General features: G+C 40.2%; 1 protein-coding gene across 1 annotated transcript in view; it reads right to left on the bottom strand.

The window, feature by feature from the left end:
* Positions 1 to 1521: 1521 nt before the first annotated feature.
* adgrb1a (adhesion G protein-coupled receptor B1a) overlaps positions 1522 to 23013 on the bottom strand; it is a 138024-nt gene continuing 116532 nt past the window's right edge. The window contains exons 24-31 of the mRNA XM_042490365.1: positions 19937 to 20035; positions 13366 to 13537; positions 11207 to 11302; positions 11067 to 11106; positions 8529 to 9190; positions 7169 to 7204; positions 6787 to 6945; positions 1522 to 2797 (exon numbers count right to left, since the gene is read on the bottom strand). Coding sequence (XP_042346299.1) covers positions 2603 to 2797; positions 6787 to 6945; positions 7169 to 7204; positions 8529 to 9190; positions 11067 to 11106; positions 11207 to 11302; positions 13366 to 13537; positions 19937 to 20035 — 1459 coding nt within the window. The 3' untranslated portion in view covers positions 1522 to 2602. The remainder of the gene's footprint in view (positions 2798 to 6786; positions 6946 to 7168; positions 7205 to 8528; positions 9191 to 11066; positions 11107 to 11206; positions 11303 to 13365; positions 13538 to 19936; positions 20036 to 23013) is intronic.

Below are 23013 nucleotides of genomic sequence, written 5' to 3'. Positions count from 1 at the left end.
GTAAAACTATAACTTGTAAAAAAGAAGGGTATGTAAAAAAAAAAAAAATAAATAAATAATACAGTACAGGTCCTAAGACCCGCCCCTCCATGTTAGTGAATGGTCATAGGCTGAACTAAAAACTCAAAGTGCACGCCAAATAATTTTTTCCCAAATAAGATTTCTGTCTTTGTAGGTATTTCTCATCACCCTGTTTGTTCAAGTGTTTGTTTTCATGTTAAGTTCGATTTTAATTAGTTATTAAATTACACAAAAAGGGGCTTTTCAGCCATGATTGACAGTTGTGACAGCCAGCCCGTGATCTCACATTCAATGGGCCAGCTCACGATTAGTTGGACAGGTGTTTGGGCGGGAACTCCCCTGCAGATATCTCTACTGTGCAGATGCAATGACATCATCTTTGCAAAATGGCAATGCTTGTATCCGGGATATTTTTAACCTCACTTTAGCATAGCGAGGGTAAGTGGGGCCAGTCGTCCATCTTTATTTACACTCTCTGGTTATTACCAGCAACATTTCGACCTGACACCGTCCAATGGCGTATCATGCAGACGGAACAGGTTCTATACGGCTGTATTCTCACTTGACACGGCCCATCCACTTGTCATGCTGCTACGCCAGGTGCTGTCCAACCATCTGGAAGCCTATAATAACACCATGAACAGTTCCATGCAGCTGCAATCTCAGATGTCCAGTGGCGTGTTATGCAGACATGAGAGGTGGCTTTTGTTGTCAGCATCTTACACCAAAAGCACTGCAAAACTGGCACCAGATTTCTGAATAAGAATGGGCTACAATAAAAAGCATCCCCTCATCCAATGCTATATCCAGTTCTCTTTATACATCTGTGCTTGGGAACATACAGACATGACTGAGTCAGTTTGCTGACTATCATCTTCTCATTTAATGCTACTATTGTACAACTTAATACAGTAGCAAAACTGACAACAAATACCAATCTTTTAACAACACACTTCATGTGTAACAATTGACGGTGTGCTATCTGTAGACAAATGTGAGAAAACAAGAGGACTACTGTTGCTTTATTATATAGATATGCTTTTTATTAGAAATAAGACACATTCATTTTGTGCTCTGAAAACTGTACATTAACAAAGAGGCGACCCCAGTAAATTAAAAAGGGGAGTGGGGGGGGGTGGGGTGGGCAGGACTGTGTGTGACAGGGTGGGGCGCAGATCAGTGGGTCAGTTTTTTTTTTTTTTTCGACAAATACAGATCTGAGGGAGTGACTTGCGGTAATATCAAAACACACACTGTTACATTGCGATACAGAACACTCTTATAGTCCAGTACCCTGAAAGGACGAGGAGGGAATGGGAGGATCAGTATCAGAATAATCATGTTCATATTTATAATAATGATAACAACTATCCCCAAGCACAGTAAGAAAGATATTTATAGGCTAAAATCCATTCTGTAGAACTCTGTTGAAATAATTACAATGCTGTACATCAGGACTCCAAGTGAGCCTTGTGCTTTCTCTGTGTGCAACCACCGTCCCTCTGTTGTATATCATTACCTTTAATCATCATACCATATATATTTATAGATCTAGTCATTTACTCATCTTCAACTAGTCAACACACACACGCACATACACACACAAGTACCTTTTTCCTTCTTTGAAACACCATCTTATTTTACTGTACCAAGCCTGCTTGTACATCGAAACCCAAACACAGTGTGTTTGTTGAACGTGGCTCCTTCTGGATGCGCTGACGTCCATGTTGTCCCTCTGCAGGGTGGCATTGAGGTTGAGGGCCGATTAGATCGCTAAAGCCCCGCCGGCCCCGATCTGTGGCGTCTCTGAGGTGTCCGTCGATGAGAAGGCAACTTGCCATTTTGGCTCAGGTATCGTCTTCGATTTTTTTTTCCCACCCTTTCGCTTGTCACTGCGGGGCTGACCTTGCCCCGTCATTATCACCAGGGGATACAGTGGTGGAGCCAAAAGGACTGGGGTGAGCTGTAAGGGAGGAGGGAACTGCATTGACGGCCACATGGGTGTGTGTTTGGCAGTCTGCCCTGTTCCCTTTTGAGATTGATGTCGGAGAAAAAGTAAGTCCAGAGGCATCTCCGTTTACCCCAGCGTTCATCAGGAGAAAGAGAGAGCAGGACAGTGATGCAACGATACTCTCAACAGTGAAAAAAAAAGGAGACATAATCATGATTATAACATTGTATTCATTTAATACAGGGGTAAACATCGCATGATTGCTATGTGGTTTATTACATGATGCACATACAGTAGCTGAATCGGCTACCTTGGCAATCCCTCTACCGTGTGAGCCACTGTGTTGTCTGAGACCATACACAAGGAGATGACCTGTATTTTGCAGACAAAACCACTGTCCAAACATGAAAATGAAACATTAAAATAGACGTTTTTTTTCCTGTTCTCTCTTCAACTGGTTTGATTAATTTGCTGACACTTCTCCTCGCCCTCCGTCCCCCTCACGTTGTGGGCTTGATCCAGCCAATAGAAATACAGAGCAGGGCAGTGTGTGTGGTGTGTTCTGCTTATCTGTCTGAGAGCAATTGGGGAAAAAAAGGAAGTTGTAGGTGTGTGAGGCCGGAGGCTGGCTCACACCTCCGTCTGAAGGTCCATGATCTCCTGGCCCACCAGAGGAATGGTGGCGCTGGTCTTCTCCCACTCCACTGTCTGCAGCTCCAGAGGGGAGGCTGCCACCGCCTCCAGGTCCTTCCTCACCCAGGATGGGGGGGAGTGGGTCTTCCTGATGCCCTCCCACGCCCTCTTACTTGGGGTCTGCTGTTTGTCCTGATAGGGAAAGGATAGAGAGAACAGACTTGTTGTCTCAGAATTGATCAAATTTGTAATGTATTTCAGAAGTTGTATTGTGAGTTCTTTTGATGGACACTGCCTTTTATCTGTCTGCCTTTGCAATTTCCTACTTTTTAAAGGAATATCTTGACATTAAAAAAAAACAAAACATATTCAGTTTTTTGGAAAGGGTCAGATGGGAAGACCACCACCACTCTTATGTCACTATCTTGGGAAAGTTCATTCCCAAACAAAAAAATCTTATTTTTTTTCTTATCTGTACTGCTTTTTAACAATCTACCATAAAACTTCAATTAAAAGCCTTGGTTATAATTTGCTCAAACAACTTGACTCAACAACCTCATATTTGAGACACACGTTTGGGACAGGCTTTTATTTCCTTACCTTTTTTTTTTTTGCATCTTTCTTGTTTACTCTGCTTGTGTTACTGTCTTCTTTGGTGCTAATGATATCAGTAAAATTGACTTAATGACTGAATTATAGAGAATTTTACCAAGCTAACCATGTGTGTAACATGTCTATTTTGACAAAAGTTTAACATTCATATTTGTATGCACAGTCTAAGCAAATAATTAATATTAGTTCCAGCAGGTAGCCAAAGAACTTCTGTAAAAATGAACTGCATGGTAACCAGACTGTGCCTCTAATTGAGACAGGCCTTTATTCCTCAAAATGTGGAGCCACACCTGGCTAGTAAAAGAAACTGGCCTTTGATTGGGATAGGCTTACATTTGAGGTTTTACAGTGGATTGGTTTGGTGTGAGTTACAGAGTGCTGTGGATAGCTGGCACAGAGCTTGTGGTGCTCAAAGCATCAAAAAAGAAGACAAGTTTAAAAAACTCAACAACAATGTCTCTTTGCAAATCATGACCCGGTAACAAAAGATAATCCACATATCTTGTTGTGTGCATTTCTATGAGGAAACTATCTTCTTTCTGCTGAACTACACCCATCAACTGTGCAGTGCAATGGTAAGGTGTGCATCTACTCATGGAATGCTTGTGATCTCAGATGCTTGTGCTCGTGAAAGATTTTTAGGACAAGATTTAAACTTTAACGGCATCCTTTTTGGGTGAGTAACCTTGAAATGTTGGCCAACTCAGAGGTTCTTGGTGAGCTAGTGGTAGATGAACGTTTCCTTTTGTGCAGTGATGCAGTTGGCAGGTGTAGTTCAGTGGAATTAACACAGAGTGTTGTCTATTTCCATTTTATTGGAGAGAAGACAGACATCTCTACGGCCAATATCTCCAACACTAGGCAAGTCACATCAAAAGTATCTAGAATCTACAATCTCAAAATATGTATTTTGGGGTGAACTGTCCCTTTCAGTATGAAGCTGGAGCCATGGTAATTAGCCTAGTTTAGCAGATTCAGATTATAAACTTAGAGAAACAGCTGGCCTGGCTCTGTCAAAAGTTAAAAATCTATTTTAGTGTTGGCTGAAGCTAAGTGATTCACATGCTGTACCTCATTTGTTTTTTTCTGAGCATAAAAAACAACTAAAACAACAATTTTTATTTACCAGAGTTAACAAGCTGGAATTACTTCTTGTTGAACATCTGGCTGAACTGACTCACTTTCCTCTGCTCCAGCCTTTATGCTAAGCTAACTAAGCACCTTCCAACTTCAAACTTAACACTCAGATATCAGAGTTGTCATTTCACTCTCAGCATGAATGGTAATACACATACTCTCTGCAATGTCAAAATATTCCTTTAAAACCTTTAAAAAAAAAAAACCTTGACAATGGATGTAAACTTGCTGATTCAATCTAACGTGGGTATATGCACAAAAAGCTAGCTAGATAAGGACTGGGATGCGAATGATAGTGGCTGAAGCATGTCCTCAAAACACATCTTGTACCCACAGTGGAGAAGTTGATCTCTCTGCCTCTTCAACTTGTATCATCCTGTTGATACATCAAATTTTTTCGTCTCTGGAAAGAATCTAATGCTGTGATATTCTGCGAGGCTATCGCAATATCTGACTGGGGTCTGAAACTCTCTGTGTCTGATAGCTTCACCTTTGATCTGTGAAGCTGGACTTGGCTCTTTGCCAGAGAAGACCTGACTCCAAAGCTGTGAAACAAATGGAGATCAGGGGCTTTTGCAACAGAGGGAAATGGAAATCCTCTGCTGCCATGGAATGACTGCAGCTACAAAGCCAACATGGATTCCCTTTTATACCTGTTGGTTACTTTGACTTGTTACCAGCCAAACCAGTCCTGACCTAGTTTCCCATTGTTCAGTGGGGGGAAAGGAAGCTGCTCATGATTAAGCTAGCCAGTAAGAAAACAAAAAAAAACCTCACAAAGAGGATAATAATGGCCCCTATCAAAACAATCTATTGTGCATAAGTTCTAAAGCGCTTGGTGCATTTGCATTTATGTCCAGCTCCACTCCTGTTAGTTAGTTAAGTACAAAATCTGGGTGCAAGGGGCAAAGTGGTTGTATTTAGTCCATTACTTAATGATAGTAATGTTCTGGGTGGAACATAATTTTAACCAATCAGACTGTCATGTTTCACTCCCTTTAAAAGCCAGGTGTGCCTGCACCTGGCGCAGCAGTATTTACATGACAGATTCAACATATTGGAGATGACAGCAGTTTCCTGCTAAATAAAAACGTAAGTTATAAACGCGACAGAAGAAAACAGAACTACAATTTTAGCTTCAGGAATGATCAATTAAATTATGCTGCTCCTTGAGGGTAAATGTGCACAGTGTCTTTCTTAATGGGGAGTCAGACTGCAGTTCTGCTCTGCTCTCTGCTATGTTCACATTTTAAAGATTGTAATTCATATTTCTCTGTGTAACAAGCAGATTGTAAATTTGCTACAAAAATTTGAACCAAATCATGATGAGACATGACAATTGTCTTGCTCCTCATATATATGTGCACAGCGTCTCTTTTAATGTGGACTCTGAGCTCTGCTATGCTCTCTGCTATGTCCGTATTTTAAAGACTGTACTTCATACTTCTCTACTCCTCCTGGTGTCTCTCTTAATGTGGAGTCAGACAGCAGCTCTGCACTGCTCTCTGCTATTTCACATTTTAAATATTGTAATTAATATTTCTCTGTTTTTGCAACTAAAATGATAACTGTGAGGGTTTGATCTGCACCTGGTCTAATAAAAGGCCCATTGTCTAGAAATTCAGCATGACCTCGCTCCAAGGTCAAAAGTGAGAGTGTATAGCCCTGTTCATTCCTACAAAGGCAGTGTTAGTCAAAGGCAGTTGGAGCTTTTAAAAGAATGGGTGGGCATGAAACTTAATCATCAGTGAGATGAGAAACTTTGTTAGAAGAGGTATATTTAATTCTCCTTTTTGCTTGGCTGGCTTCATTTCTGTAGCAATGGTCATTAAGGTTATTGGCTATTGTAATATTTACAGCTATTCACCTTACCAAGTTAAATGATGGCCATGACAACCCTGTAGTATATTTTTATCACCCCTGTCCCCTTTGCATATGTCCTTAAAACAGACTTGGCACAGTGAAAGAAAGAAGGAGAGATGTTTGCAAATTAATATCAAAAATAACCAAACCTGAACAATATGGCCTTTGTTAGGGGTAGCAGAACTTTAGCCTGTATTTAGTTTGAGACACCCCACTGCCAGTCTCTCCAAGGGCTTGTTGTGAAATAAGCGCTAACAAGTTGAGTGACTGGGAGAACCTTTAAATACTTGTCACATTTGGAGTGACAAAGTGTACTTGGCCAGGTTTATAGTTGTAGTTTGTATGCTCACCCACAATTACGCCCCTTGATGCCCCCACAGCTAATTTCCTCTGGCACCAACATCGTAAGCAGATAAAAATGCAATCTTTAAAATGGCTGCACTAATAATTAAACAGGCAACTCCAATCAAGTGTGGTGATTTGTGCTAATGATAAGAGAAAAGGAGAACAACATTGGATATAGGAGAGGAGGGGGGAGGGGCAGGACAGAATAAAGTTAAACTCTTTACACTCATGTTGGTCTTGTCGCTGCTGGCAGAGGACACACTCCATCTTTTGGCAGCTTTGGCATCAACAGGTGGAGATTCTCTATCCTTGTCTGCACTGTGAATCTTCCTGTTCAGGTCCTGAAACATGTCCTGGTGGCGTTTCCGGGTGTGCATTATCTTCTACACAGGGACATTGCACGTTACGTACAAGGTAAACAGCACAGGCTAACCATCAATCCCCTTCACATTTGAATGTCTCGAATCTCAAGACTATAGTCACACCTAAGCTTTGAATAAATCTGATAAATGTATGCAAGCATCTAGAGGTCTGAATAGCTAAGAGACATCAGCTTTTTGGTCTAAATCTAAAAAGCTCTGTAGGAATCAAAGAGACTAAAATTACCTCAAAGTCAAGCTCTGCATAGCGTGATTTTCGTCTCTGGGGGGGAGATGAGACAGAGAGATTAAAGATGTGTCTTGATAAAGTGTGCCTGGTGAGCAGACAAATGCTCAAGTGTTTCTTAACTGTTTCACAGCTAGCCAGTCACAAAAAAGGGTGTTTCTGGGACTCGAAGGAGAGCAAGGAGTCATGAGGGAGGAAACAAGGTTTGCTGCTGGTCACTCTGACCCTGTTGGCACAAGTTTGCAGTTTACAGATTGTGACCGAATGACCTTTAAGTCCTCCAATCACGGAGTGGTGAAGGAAAAACCTGACCTTTAGGCTGCTTGGTTGCTGTGGCAGCTGCCATGTCGCACAGCATTATGGAAGTGTGTTTTGCCCCGAAGTGAAAAGACACCAGCAGGCAGATGTCCACGCCGCTGTGTGCTGATCACTGTGTCGTCTCATCCTGACACTGCTGTCTGCACTAGGCGCTGAGTGAAAACTAACCTTTTTAGAGATGCTGTCCTTACATGGGGCCAGAAAATGCAGGGATACTTTGTGTGATGCAGTATTTGTTATGAATGAAATGAGCCTTATTTTTAGCATCAGAGAGTGAGTGGCTAAGCATGCAAGAAATGTAGCACAGTGTTGCCCTTTGGAGACCTAATTAATGATATTTTTATGAATTAATATCCAATTTATTAATGTGCGGCTCCCGAGCTGATTGTCTGAGTTAATCATTTCCCACCACGAAGACTGTGCTACTGCTGTGTTGGTCAAACATGGCCTGTGGCACAATACATGGTACATAGATGAATCTATAAAAAAAGTACAATATCACTTGTAGTTTTCTGTATGAATGACTGCAGTCCATGCAAAATCATAGGCTGGCATGATATATGACATAACTGACATTGATATATGGATAAGAAAAGAAACACAGGAGTTAATGTCCCTGTGTTGAGAGTGATATTAAAATAAAGAGGACAGATGATATGAAGTTATGTTCACCACAATGATACTACCATAATTTCTCAAACAATAGCCAGTAATCAAATAGTAGTAACACAGACAAATAAATTCTGTTTGCTCATTAAGGTAGAAAACATGAGGCATGGGGGCAAAATGATGAGAATTACAATTGCTCTCATGGTATGTTCTATATTTTTTTTCCTTTTTTCACAGCAGGGTCAACACCAACATCATATTAAAACAAGCAAACCAGGGAACAAGATGAAGGCCTGGTTCTTGAGAATTTTTGGTAAGTAGCATTGGTGGTACAGAACACAATTTTACATGCATGCCTTGTTTGAAGGATGAAGTGTGAGGCTGATAATGCAGTGCTATGACAAGGAGATTCTGTTCAGTTTAGTGGTCTTACCTCCAGTGAGCTCATGGACAGTGTGGAGACGGTCTCACTCTTGGACATCACACCCGAGTTTCCGGAATCGCCTCCATCACACATGCTGCTGGCCACCTGGGAGTCTCTGGGCATATTCTGCAGATTGTGTGCAGGTGAGTCTCTGTCAGAGCATGACACACTGATCTGATCAGCCGGCAGGCTCTTCAGCCCGAAGCCCGGCACTGGCTCTCCACTGGCAGGGTTAGCCAGGTGGATGAGCCTGGTCTGAGGCAGCTGCTCGATGCTGATGTTATACTTGGCTGTCTGCTCTTCTTTCCCTTTGGACGGCTTCAAGGTGCCTGCGTTGTTGGTGGGTAGAATGACATACCCCGGGCCTTTGCCGGTGCCCTCAGAGCTGCTGCCCTCGCCGTTTCCTCTAGGCAGCTCTCCGTCCAGCTGCTTGAAGAGCTCACCATCGCAGATGTAGATGGATTTGGCGCCCGGCAGCTCTGTGCTGATTCCCTTGGCGGGACCCTTCTCCCTGCGCAGGGTCAGAGTGTGGCTGGTGTAGTCTGCCACATTCTGGAGGTGAACCTTGGCCATGCTGGCCGGCATGGTGTTAAAGTTAGAACCCTTCTGCAGAGTGAGGGTCCCAGAGGAGGCCTTCTCCTCCCCCTGGAGGGAGGAGCGCTTCACAGTACCTGGAGGAAACATAAAGACTGAGTTGGATCATGGCCAGATTCATATCACAGGGCCCATTACCATGTGCTCTTTTGCTTTATCCTAACCATCCGAACCAGCATGTGCATTCACTGATGTCCCGATGTTGGTTACCATGTGATGGTGTTGTCTAAACATAACCACATGCAGCGTAATCCCACCATGAGCTTGTGTTGACATCACGGTAGAATACTGAAATATCAAAAACAGATGCAGGATACCTAGAGTGTAATATGTCGGCACGGAAGTCCATTGCAAAGCAGCAATATGTGACAACTTAAGATGAGAACGTGTTGGGCAAACTGAGTCACGGGTGACACCATCAGCTGGCTAGAGCCAACTACGACAGGCCAGATCCTGCCACTGCAGCTTTTTTCTGCAAAACAATTTTGTCGTGAATCTTTGGTCTAAACTGAGCTTTAGGGTTGGGTGATGTCTGCTGAATAGGCATATGACGATATCTACACTTAAACATCCTGATGGATGGTGACGTCACTGTTTGGTGTGTGGGTAGTATTGTCCACTGACCCATCCCTAGTCCATGTATAATTGTATACAATTTTAGCTATGGCGCATCCTAAAAGGACAAAAAGAGAAGATGTACTGGTATCTACCTTTATATCAGGAAATAAGTAAGTAGGCATTGTAGTTTAGATAGGACAAAAAATGTGTTGAGGCAAACAGTGAAACCATTACCATAGTCACTAGCTGGGTTTCCATTACAGATTTGCGCAAAACTTAAGCAATATTTTCCAAATTTCGATAAAACACAGTTGCGAGATGACTGCATTTCCATTGAATGATATTGTGCACCTTCTCTCACAATGCTAAGAAACTTTCCTCTTGTGATAACTTTCCAAGAAGCATGGTGATGGATGTTCAAAATATTGGCAGGTTTATTTCTATTGCAGTCACTCATTAAAGCCAATCTAATGTTGTCTTAATTTATTTGTCTCATATAAAAGTTAGGAAGATCTCAGTCTCTTCCTCTGTCCACACATACTGCACCATGAACACTCATATTGAAAAAACTCTGGCCGGTGAGACAACTGCAAGATCTTACCACAAGAACAGTTCTAAAAAGTCCTTGTTTGTTAAACTATCTCTACTGAAAGCACACGGCTGACATCGGGCCTGCCTTGACCTTGTGACCCAGCCTCGTTTCACGACAACAACTGCTGGCTCATGGCAGCATGGATATCCCAGGCCATGTCCGAGCTGATAAACAACATCAGACAATGTTTTCTCCACAACAATAAATATCTTACAGTGCTCCCCCTTCCTATTTGACATATACAAAGAAAAAAAAATCATCTTCCCCTGTTCTTTTCTGTCTTTTCTCGATCAGGCCTGTCTGTGTCTCAATAGCTTTTCTGCTCCAGATGCTTTTCTTGATATCCTGTCTCAAGAGATAATCAGTTTTTCACTCCCAGCGGATATCAGAGCAGAGCCAGTATCTGATGCGGCACTGTCGGGAGGGACTTAATTATACAGCGGCAGTGTAGGAGAGACTCAGACAGCCCTATTTATCTGCATATAACTGCTCAGCACACGTTCTTTCCACTCCCATCAGCCCGGGCTAAACTGCCTTATGCAGCAGTAATGTGCTGTATTTCTTGTCAAAACAGCTCCTTGGCGAAGGGAGGCTGCTATGATGTTGATTGTAAGACACAAGTGCAGAACTGAGGGGGAACATGCCTCACATCTGTTCCAACAACACTGAGGAATTTGAAGCAGTCAAAATACAGAGAGGAGGCACAAAGAGACATCTGTAGCTTTTGAACGGCAGTCCCCAAAGTCAAGTCAAACGCATACGCATACGCAAACAGAATCAAACACGCTCAACCTGCAGCTTACCTGATCGGCAAGCCATATCCACGTCTTTTTCAAAGTCAGTCTGAGGACAGAAAACAATAAATATTGTATTCAGTGTGCACACCCTGTCGAATTGAATGATACATCCCCTGAGGTGAAAATAACAGCATGCATATTCATACCATGAGCTGAGCATGACCATTCTGAAAAGATCCTCCTGAATCTCCATTAGCGTCCTCCTGGCGGTCCACCACACGGCACTTGACTGCCTCCTGAACCTGAAACAAACCACCATGAGAGCAGAGGTTATGATCTTGAAAGCTTTCTCAGGGGAGTTCTTTCTCCATCTGTTTAATGTCAAACAGCTGCAGAAAGTGTTGAGCTCTAGTGATCAAAACAAAAGAATCATTTATTGAAAATCTGGACTAAAAGATTATCTTCATGGTGGCACTAAAGCTCCTGGTGGTTGTCCCTAGTAGCAAGTTTTGGTTCTAAAAATGGCAAGTTTTCTTTAAGTTCCCAAAATGTTCTTAAAGTTAGTGTAAAGTTAGGGTAACATTCTCTTCAAAACTACTCTCTATCAAAAATTATTATTTTTTGTTGTTGCTGTTTGTTTTCATAAAATGCTGTGTAATCTCAAGCCTCATTTGACATCCTGAAAACATTTTCTGAATGTTGCTTTGAAAATGTTTCTACTTTTGTTTTCATGTAACATTGTGGGAACGTTTTATAAAAAGAACATTTTATGACCAATCACCTCTCAACATCACCAATTCATCCTCAGAATGTTGCACTTATAACGTTACGTCTTAGTTACCATATGACCTTATAGGGACGTTGTTTGAAATGATAAATATCCTTAAAAGGTTCTTTGAACATTAGACTAAAATTATTTCTTTAAAACACTTTTACAGCTTGTAGGTAATGTTTGCCAATGTTGTGGGAACGTTCCCTGCTAGCTGGGATTAAACTCTTTAGTTATCATTCCACAGAGGGCACATGTATGGCAGCTGTGGCTCAGGAGGTAGAGCCGGTTGTCTTATAATCAGAAGATCTGTGTTCTATCCCTGGCCCTTTTGGTCTGCACGTTGAAGTATTAAGATATGTGTGTGTGAATGGGTGAATGTTACATTTAGTGTTTAAGTGCTAAGAGTGATTGGAAGACTAGAAACTATACAACTATGTATATGTATTATTACATTTTGAGATCTTGGTGCACTCCATGGACCATGGGCCATAATGGTATTATTGATCCAAGGGGTATTTGTGTTAATGGTGGCTGTATACAAAATGTCAGGGGGTCACAAAAGTGTTGATCAAATGCATAGACAGATATACCAAGTCGCCAGTACGCCAGGGTTTTTTTACTTGATCAGATCGATGGTTGAGAGAAGCAGGTGCTGCGTGTAAATGCAAGCTTTATGACCCAGCAGAATGAACGCTTAAGTTGCTCTTTCAATTTCCCTGATGTTCTGCTGCTCCATCTGTGCCCAGAGTAAGCCCTGAGAGTGTAGTGCAATCAACAGATATACAATATATATATTTCAACAGTGCTCCTGATGAACGATCCAACTTCAAAAATAAAAAATATATTAGTGTTCTGGTTTCTGTTTAGTCTAATTGGTATTGACCAATTACATTTAAGCATCACATAAACAGTCTGTGTAGAGAGGCAGGATGTATTGGCGAAAATGCAATTTCAGAACCCATCAGCTATTATCTTGCAATGATTTAACTTGTCTTTTTCTTATTTATGCCATATTTTCTTTACATATGATGTGCAGCTATCTGTTTACAGAGTTAGCCTAAATGTTTGGGGTATGGAAGAAGTCTCAGCCCAGATATCTGCTGGCTACACTGGATCTCCCAAAATATTTGCCATTGCCCCCACAAGGTCCTGTCTAGATGTTAACTGTCGATGTGCAAAAACTCACACGAGATTTCATGTTCCGTGTTTTCACTGATCATATTGACCCAAACCATTATCTTGCAATGAGCATAACCAAGCGCCTTTGGTGGACTTGGTTACGCTATTTTTGGTGCCTGTGACCTTAAGCACATCTTTGTCACACCATGAAATGGCAAACAAGAAGATTTTAAGGCAGCTTAAGAGGGTTTCGCAAATCTAAGGTTACCGTCTACCACAACCTCTCCAGGGGCTTGTCATTGTTAGAGCGATGGCAATGGGTTTTTGTTTTTCTGTGCTAGCTGGGATGTGAAAAGCTTAAACTGAACACCACATCAGTATACAAAGAATCTCAGTGGGAAATTAGAGTGTTAAACAGCATTTATGACCTCAAAGAAAACCAAAAAGTAAATTTAAAGGATCATGCGAGGTTACCTCTCTGCGCAGGATGCAGTGTACCATGACAATGACAAAGCCTTCCAGTGAATCAAAGACAGCAAAGAGGATCTGGAAGAGCGCAGAGCGCCGGTCTGTGATTGCGAGAACGGCTGACATCCATGTGAGGGCCAGGAGGGGCAAAACCACACAGGAGCTCCACAGTGACGCCCTGCAGGACGGGAGGGGAACCTCAAGTCAAGGACAGTACTAGTAAACCTTTGTCAACATGACACAGAGGGCAAGTCTACAATATAGTCTGACAATTATGCTGCAAGACATTTCATATTAGCTGAAATTACTAAGGCAGGCTTCTATAGAAAACAGTTCCAATAGATACATTGGGTTTCTTATTGGGTAACAGAAAAACTGGTAAGTAATGCAAAGCAATCTCTCACTTGCCCTTAATAACTGCCCACGCTGTTAGCATAGTGTTAGCAGCTTTCAACTCTATCCATGCATAAATACATAACAGCACAACAAAGAATTATGTTACTATCACAAACAAAAACATACATCCATTATCTGCAGATATATATGTTCATAGTTCACATATATTACATGCATGTATGTTTAAGATGGTTCAGTCAAACCATAGAGGATCTAGTGCCACAGGAAAGAGAAGGAGGAGTGAGGGTGAGCAGTGGGGAAATAAAAATAACAAAAAAAACGAGTGTAATGAGGCTGAAACAGAATGCAAAGACGAACAGAGGAGGCAGAGCAGAGGACAGAAAGAGAAAGAGTGGAAAGAAGTGCCATTCCCACAATCATGGTTTTGCTCCCACTTTGCTGTTCTTGTTTTTCTTTCTGACTCATTTTGCTTGATCTAATGGGCACGTCAGCAATGAGCAAGAACAATAACTACTCAGTGTGAGTGTCATGACATTATCTTACACTCAGATTCTTCTCTTTCTAAGCCTATTCACATCATTTATTTTTAGTTAGAGAAGTGGAAAGGATACTTTACTTGAAAAATTCTATAGGCTATACAACAATGGAATAATCATCATCATAAGCAAAAGTGCTGCATATGTCTCACAACATATATTTAGCATAATGTACATGTGACGAGCCAACGGCACTAATTCTGTAAGTACAAGAGTCATGTCTTACTAACCAATCTGCTGATGGGTTGCTCATTGTTTCCACTTTTTGACCCTAACCCTAACCCTTCTAATTTTTTTATTTTTAATTTCAATATTTTGATGAGGGTTAAGGTGCTGTTAATAAAACTTCATGTAAGTGTTTGCCCTTCAGCTGCTAGAATGTTTTTATTGTTTAAAATGTGTGTTTCGAGTTTCACTGACAGCAGCTTAACACCAAATAAAAAATAAATAAATAAATAAACCTTTGCTTTTTAATAAACTTGACACACATGGCTCTTACTCTCCATGGTCTGACTTAAACTGTTTAAATATCAGTGCCCAAAACAGTGATTATGACTATTGTGTAAGGGTAGGTGAGCCCACATTTCCATCAAGAGATTACTAATCAAGCCATCACAGCACAGTCACTGCAAATCATGCACTAATAGGGATTTAATGGGCTAAAATAAACATTTTCATTGTTTTCCCTCTCTCATGATAATATTGCTGCTGATGAGATAGAGAAAAATGCATGTTATCAACAAAGTTCTTGTACATACAAAGCCTTTGAAATCCAACCATTCACACTTACAAGGTTTTGAAGAAATTTTCATTTATCAGATATGTTCTATTTAAAGACTGTTTATTCAAACCCAATTGCCAGATAAAATGTTGGCACTGCACATTACTGCAAACCGTGAATAAGTTACATTTGCATGCTGTTATGTAGTGGGTATAATTTAACAACACTATGGTTAGGTTTAGGCACAAAAAACACTTGATTATGCTTAAGAAAAGATCACATTTTGGGGGCACTATCCAGACACGAAAAGAAGTGATGTCTAGTTACAAAACAACCACTTTTCATGGCACTAACCCCGCTGGTGCCTCCAAAATTGCTGGAAAAAGTTGATGACTTAGTTTTGATGTTTGTTGGTCTTTAACACTGGTCTGCCATTTGGCAGACATCTTGCTTGTTGTCACACAATCCACTATCCCCTCCACCTTCTACTGACAAAATCAACTTATATATGCACAGAAATGTTGATATAGGTATAAAACACTTGGTGACTTGGGTGCTTATTCTAAAGCTACAAATACATGTCATTTTTAAAAAACGTCATCATCCAGTGTGCATTTCTTAGGGTATTCTAAAATGTATTTAAGTAAAATCATGAAGTCAGACAAACATAGTAACCATAAATAATCTCCAAACAATTTAGTAGCGCTAAACCAATGTAGTGTGTGAGTTTGTGGGTGTTTGCCATCATTTTCTTTGAGCTCACTGGACATTTGTTGTGTCTCATTATGTGAATTATATTAAGGAGGCTTTTCGGTCATGCCCACAGTAACACTCTGTAAGACATATTCAACAAAAGTTTATCCATTGAATCAATGACGATTTAAAGAAAAATAAAAATAAAGCCACAACATATTTGCCGTAAAAAGGCCAAATGGCTGAATCCTACCTAGGGCAAAATTAAAGATATTTTCAGTCTGGACCTTGTTCTGCATCTTCATTGTTTAAGACCAAAATGATCTAACTTTAGCTTATACCTAAGTGGTGGCATGTATTGTGTTGAAATTACATGCCTGCACCATGGAAACCGTGCCAATGCAAAGTCAATTAGGATCCTTTGAAGTGGTGGAAACATAAATTCCCTGGTTTAATGATGTAATGCATTAAGAGGTGGTTTATGTTATGACCCCATATAAAGAGCAGCAAAGTCTGTGTAGAGAGAAGATCAAATTGGTATATGGGTCAAACTAACATGGGACTTTCACCTTGGAGACCACATTTTGTGTCACATGTGAAAGTAAGTCAATGTTGATTTCTTTTTATCTTAAAGCACTAACATCTGTCACGTCCTTACGTCCCATATTTAAATCCAGTGCTTACGTCCCGTGCAAAGTAAACATAATTATTTTAACTGCAAATAAAATCTTTTTTCTAAACCTTACCACGTAGTCTTAGTGCCTAAACTTAACTGTTCCACCAGCATGTAATTTGAACACAAAACATGCCACCACCACATATTGCGTTGTTAGAAGTTTGTCATTTCACATCTCTCTGTGAGATCAAGTTTGGTCTCAAATACAATCCACTGGATTCAATTAATTAATCCTTAATTAACACACATTCCTTCACCCAGTAATTCCCCCATGGTATTGGATATTCAATTGTCTGTGATATTTTCAGTGAATATAAACTGACTCTTAGAAGTGATTAGCTGTCATTTTTTTTCTAACTTCACTCTCTTCACATTAGAATTTAGTGAAACATGTCAACACGAGTATGAAATGAGACTGATAACATGTCGCAGGTTGATGTTGGCAACAGACAGAATGAAATAATAAATCCATACAGCTAATTAACAACTAATTAACTAAATCTTGTACTTAAGATAGAAGTTGACATTAGGCTGTAAGCTTGTGAACCATGAGGAGTTTAACTGAGCTTCTAAAACTGCTGATTATTGTACTAATAGCTCTGCCCATATCATTCAAAAAGAGATTTTTTTATATTTACTATATATATGCACAGGCGTGAAACAGGATTTGGAGTTAAAATTATGGACTGGGGCTATTCACTAGGATACTGCCCGACCTTAATGCACAATATCTACTGTAGTGCTACATGAGTGATTCCATTTATTAAACATATTTTATTTAACATATTTTACTCCTTGCAGTAGTCAAAACTGCTATCCAGAAAGCATAAATGTGCCTGATGTGTGTGAAGTGTGTCAGTTATGTCACATTACAGACTATAAAGTGAAATGATGTGTATTAATTGCTCAGTCACAGCGATTTAAAATATAGAGAATCTATTTAGAGGGCATATTTGTGGATCGAAGGAGAGAGAAACGCTCCCTGCAAATAGGAGGAAGATAACTCCACAGTGAACTTCTAAAATTATTATCAGATTCCATTAGTACAATAGCAAAAGGTAGAAAATAAAAGCCCAGTTTGATTATAATGGAAATGATCCATCCGGCTAGGGCACTTAGAGATCACACAAGACACACGAACTGAGACAATCACAGTGTATTGCTGTCCTCTCTGCACACACAGCCATGGCCTCTGCAGCATTTTTCTAATCAGCTCCTGATGATCTCTTAATGTCCAGATGAAACAACATTTTTAGAGTGTCTAGCTTCAGTATTGTGACGTATTTCCAAGTGAGACAAGATAGGCAAGTGGGATGTAGCTTTGAGTGGAATTTAATTTGATTTTTGAAAGGTGGCCGTGTTATACAAGGGAGACCTTGATGGTGTACACCAGCGGGATAGATGTATCCATCAGGGACAAAGACAAACCTATGGCATGCTACATGCAATATTAGTTATTGACGCAGTCCAATGTAAAATGCCAATGCATTCTCACTCCAAGCTTGTCAAATATGGCAGCTTGGCCAGTGACCCTGGGCTACATGCTATGGCACTCCTCTAATTGATCTAATGTCATATTTAGATGTTTCAGTTTCTGTATCAGTTTCAGCCTGTAACATGCTACAGTGTTTCTCAAAATAGACTTCTGTCTTCACAGGAAACTTAGGCTTCAAAACTAAAATTACATTAGGTTTTGACATCAAAATATCTTGGTTAGGCCCTTACAGCAATACCACATGGATTTCACATGTCCAAAAACCCATGTGGTCACATGTGAAAAAAAGGGGAAATACATATGCGCTGCACGCTCTCTTTTTCTTTTCTTTTTTCTGTAAAGCTGTGTTAATTCCCGTGTGAAACCTATATCCATATGTGGTCACATGATCACATGTCTCTCCTACATGTTTCCACATGTAGAAGAGACTTGTGATCTCATGTGATCACATATGGATATAGGTTTCACATGGGAATTTACACAGCTTTACAGAAAAAAACCATTAAAGTGTTCCAAAGCCACATGAACTGTGTTTGTACTCTGTAAGGGCTTTGATAAAAACAATGATGGCTTGGGTTAAAATAACTTGTATGTTACTTGAGGACTATGTGACGTACACCACTATGTTGCATGACTGAAAAAAGTACAAGTCATCTTTTGGTTTCTTCAGGGACACAAGAACTGGTCTCCTAGGTGAAAATCTGGCGTGTGTTTGACCCATCCACCCCTCCCTCCTGCCCTACCTGGAATTTTTTAATCTTTCTATGTTATTGTCACTGATGGTACTATGTTGGAATTAGTTGAAAGCCCTATGCGTCTCATATAGTCGCTGTACGGAGCCATGTGTATCTGTAACAGAAGCCCAGGACCACTGACCAGGCCACAGGAAGTCTATTCGATGTCCTGGAAATGAGAATGGTTTGAAAATTCCTGCGCATAATCTGAAGCTGTCATAGACACCACTTCCCTGAAAGTGAACAGCCAGAACTTTGGGGAAACGAAGACGTGCTGACATACTATAAGCTGCAGATTGATTGATGGATGCCAACATATCTATGGTTGAAACTGGTTAGTAACCTACAAGCTTAGATAAGGACATGGAATATTCTGTTTTACAGGGGAAAAACATAATTTTAATATATAATACAAATAAATTGATCTTTTTGTATTTTGAGGGGTATATATTGTAGAACAGATGCACAATATGACCATGGATGTCATATATGGGTGTGTGTTCACATTTTGTTTTTTAAATTATGTGCCACCCATGGATTTTGATTATATGACAACTATAACTTGACATACCCCCAGCAGCTATCGTATCAGTATGTTAACAGCTGGTTGACTACACAGCTAGCAACAAGCTTACAATGGTGATAAAAGCACAACAATCACCGGCAAAATTGTATTTCCAGCCAGTTAAATGGGCTCCTCTGTCTCTTTTCTGATTGTTTCTGACTGACTTTTAATCATATTATATTATGCCTATGGGTAGATGGGCAAATGACAGCACCTTTGCCTTTCTAAATAGTTAAGAAATTTTTATATGGAGCACTGGAAGCGGCCGCTGAAGTGAAGTGCTCTGAAAAATGATGCTGGATGCGGCACTTTTTTCTAGACAGCCACATGGGGACAACTACTTAACAGTTAAAAAAAAGAATATCTGCGCTAAAAAACACAAAAGAAAAAAAAAAACCACTATGCGGACACAGGCTCTAAAGGGGTTTAAGAGGCATTTTTCATTTCATCTCGACTTTAAAGGAAACTCACAAGCACACTCATAAACACGCTCACAAGCAGGCACGCACGCACGCACACACACACACACACACACACACACACACACACACACACTCCTTCAATCACATATGCATAATTATTAACACATATACAGAAAACACACAGTTTGTTGAGCACAAAAGCTTCAGGAGCCTTTCATACTGAGTGAAATCCTGCCTGCCAGGGCATCAGGGAAAAGAAAAAAAGACAGAGGGATAAAGGAAAGAGAACCAATCAAGTGAGGGAGAAGAGGGGAGGCGAACAGTAGAGGAGAGAACAGAGGTAAGAAGAGTTAAGGAAAAATAATTAGCGGGACTAACATGGCGTTACTGGTAGCTGTGGTGGAAACGTCAGCCGAAGAGATAACTCCGCACTTGGCACATTTGAGCGTCATATTGTACAGTGGCACTGTCATCTGACTGCAAAGTCAAATTAACACGCTGTAACATACACAAACAGATACAAATGCACCTACACACAGACTCGCACAGATGCGCGTGCGCACACGAGCACGCACAATCACGCAAACAGTGAGTCACAGTGTTCTCGCACAATCTCTCTCTCAGGGCTGCAGTCCAACCGGGTTTGTGTTGTGTTTTGGGGTTTACCTGTGGGGACAGGGGAGGTGGGGCTAAAGACGTAGCCATTTGTGCGTATTTCAAGTTACACACGATGTCTGATTCTCTTCACAAATGACTGGTTTGATGACCTGAAGGAACTGGGTCTTTCTCTCTCTGCGTTCTCAGTATTTCACCCACTCAACCATTTATCTGCTTGTAATACAAAAAGGCTTAATGTAAATGCCAAATCTCATGCATTTCACATGCCGGTTGTAAATGTACATCTCTGCTGCTCTGATTATGATAATGTGCTAGACGTGCCTCACCCTTGGTAATCTCAATTTGTGCAAACTGCTTATTATGAGCAATAGCAAGTACATATGTAAAGGTTTACACACTCAGACACTTCAAACCTCCTCATGCACTCGTGTGAGCAACGGGCTCCGTCAGTCATAACAGTAAGCCTTTACAGACAAAATATCCTGCATCACATATGATGAGAGAGTTACATTACATCAATACATACGCTATATTAGAGCTGTCCATTTCTGACAAGCAGCTGAGTAACTAATAAACTGTTTGCATTCCCTGAACCCACCATTCCAATTACACATTTTGTAGCGACTGACAGTTAGAGCACTGAATCTTCAACATATAATATTTGCAAATGTGTTAGAAGATATCTACTTCTTTCATTAAAACAAAAGAAGCCAATGTGCATAAAATACAATGGTTTGTACCAAAGTATGTCGTACTTGGTACCCCTGGATATTGGTTTATTTTGGTCATTTTAACATTAACCTTTGAAACCTGAGTAAATTGTCTTGATTTCTCTCAAAAAACATTGGGAAGAAGGTAATTGCAAATCTAGAAAGTGATCCAAATTTGTAAAAAGTACAAAAAGCTACCAGAAAATTAGCTAATTAGCTGTATAATTCTGTAACATAACGTTCACTACATAATTATGATGATCATTTTTATAGCTTTTTAAAAATTATTTTCTAGATCTACTACTTTCTTACAATTGCAGGACATTTCTTGCCAAGTTATTCATTGTTTTTCTTTCCATGTTGTGGTTCAAAGGTTTTTATACCTGTGAAAGGCATCTGAGCACAAAAAAAGAGATGTTGTCCCATGTATCGAAGGGTTAAACTTGCTTCAATTATTGTTGAAATATTAGAACCTCACAATGTAGCTACATTGCTAAAAATAATTCCAATGCAGTAAGAAATGGAGAGTTCAGATTATCAGACAGAATCTGCAAAGATTACAGTTCACCTTTATTTTCTCTCCAAAAAGCTTAACAGAATTGTGTTGTACTAACTAACTGATCGTCTGACAGATCTTGTTTCCTCCCTCCATCTGAACTGTTTTTAGCAATGTCACAGCCAGGTCTCAGCAATTATTGGTACTTTGCTGTGTACAAACTTATCATAATAGAAATAAAATAAAAATAAAAATAATGGCCAGAGCAACAGCTTAAAATAATGGCCAGAGCAACAGCTTAAAATAAAACTCAGATTTGAATGCTATCACTTGATAAAATGGGTGTTAGTAATGGTTATCAGCATTTTAGATATTGATTAGAATGTTACTATCACCTTTTAATTGCCCTATGACAGCAGAAACAGTTAGCCTTCACTTTCTCTTTAGTTAGGTCTAGGCACACAGACTACGTGGTTACATTTAAAAACAAAAACAAGAAAACACTGTGGTTAGGTTTAAAACAAGCATGGTACATATATGGCATTACTCCTATACAAAACATGGCATAAGTCACATATTTAAAATAACTGACTAGCTAATAAGCTGACTGTTAGTTTTACACAGGACACAAGTCCCAGTCTCTCTTTGTGTTTTCCTGTGGTCTGTCCACCACTCTGACTGGCCTCCCTACATGGTCTTTTATTACTCTTTATACGAACTCTCTCTGTCATCTCATAACAATAAATATGGCCATCTAATATGCTGATAGTGACATTTTGAATATATGGGTAGCTGTGGCAAGAACCTTCTAACTCATATCTATGACGCTGATAAATACAAAATAGTCCATTTAATTGACGGATAACATTCAAACCAGGTGGATACAAACCTTATATGGCATTTTCTAATTATTAGAACTACTATCACTGAGCTAATATTGTGTTACGAGTGCTGCAAACACTGAGTGAGCCAAGATTACACTCTATAGGTAAATTTTGGATGGATTTGGCAGCTATGGTACAATTATAACAAGGTATTTTCAATTTTCTCAGGCTCAATTTCTCTGAAACAGTATAAATATCCATAAAAGCAATGGCCATAACATAAACCTGTAGTATCACTGAATTATCGAGTAGACACCCGTTTTACTGTTTGTACACAGCAGCATTAAAATAAAACTTCCAAAAGGGAACTTTCAGTCAAGAAAATACCTCTGAAACTAAATTTGACTTCATCTTCTACATCTTAATGTGAATGTCAGTCGAAGGAAAAGACATTATTGTGTGCATATACTGTATGGGAATGACACCACAACCTAGTGGTCACAGTACTAGAAATATCTCAGAGTGATGCCAAGTTGTGCGCCACTGGTCACATATTCACGAAAAAATAGACAAGTCTGCACTTCTAAAATTCCTTCTAATCTTCTAACATTCCCCAGTTCAGACACAGGCTACCAGTTAAACATTCACAGACACTCACATACTGATAGCTCAGCCATCGGAAGCAATTTGGAGGTTTCTCGCCCAAGGACACTTTGACATGCGGGCTGGAGGGGCCAAGGAACCAACAGCCTATTTTTTGATTGGTGGACAAACCAATGTACCTCCTGCCTCAGCCACCTCAGGAGT

Source organism: Plectropomus leopardus, chromosome 7, assembly GCF_008729295.1.
Source record: "Plectropomus leopardus isolate mb chromosome 7, YSFRI_Pleo_2.0, whole genome shotgun sequence".
Classification (NCBI taxonomy): domain Eukaryota; kingdom Metazoa; phylum Chordata; class Actinopteri; order Perciformes; family Serranidae; genus Plectropomus; species Plectropomus leopardus.
Note: the sequence above shows the minus strand (reverse complement) of the source record. Positions and strands in the feature narration are given on the sequence as shown.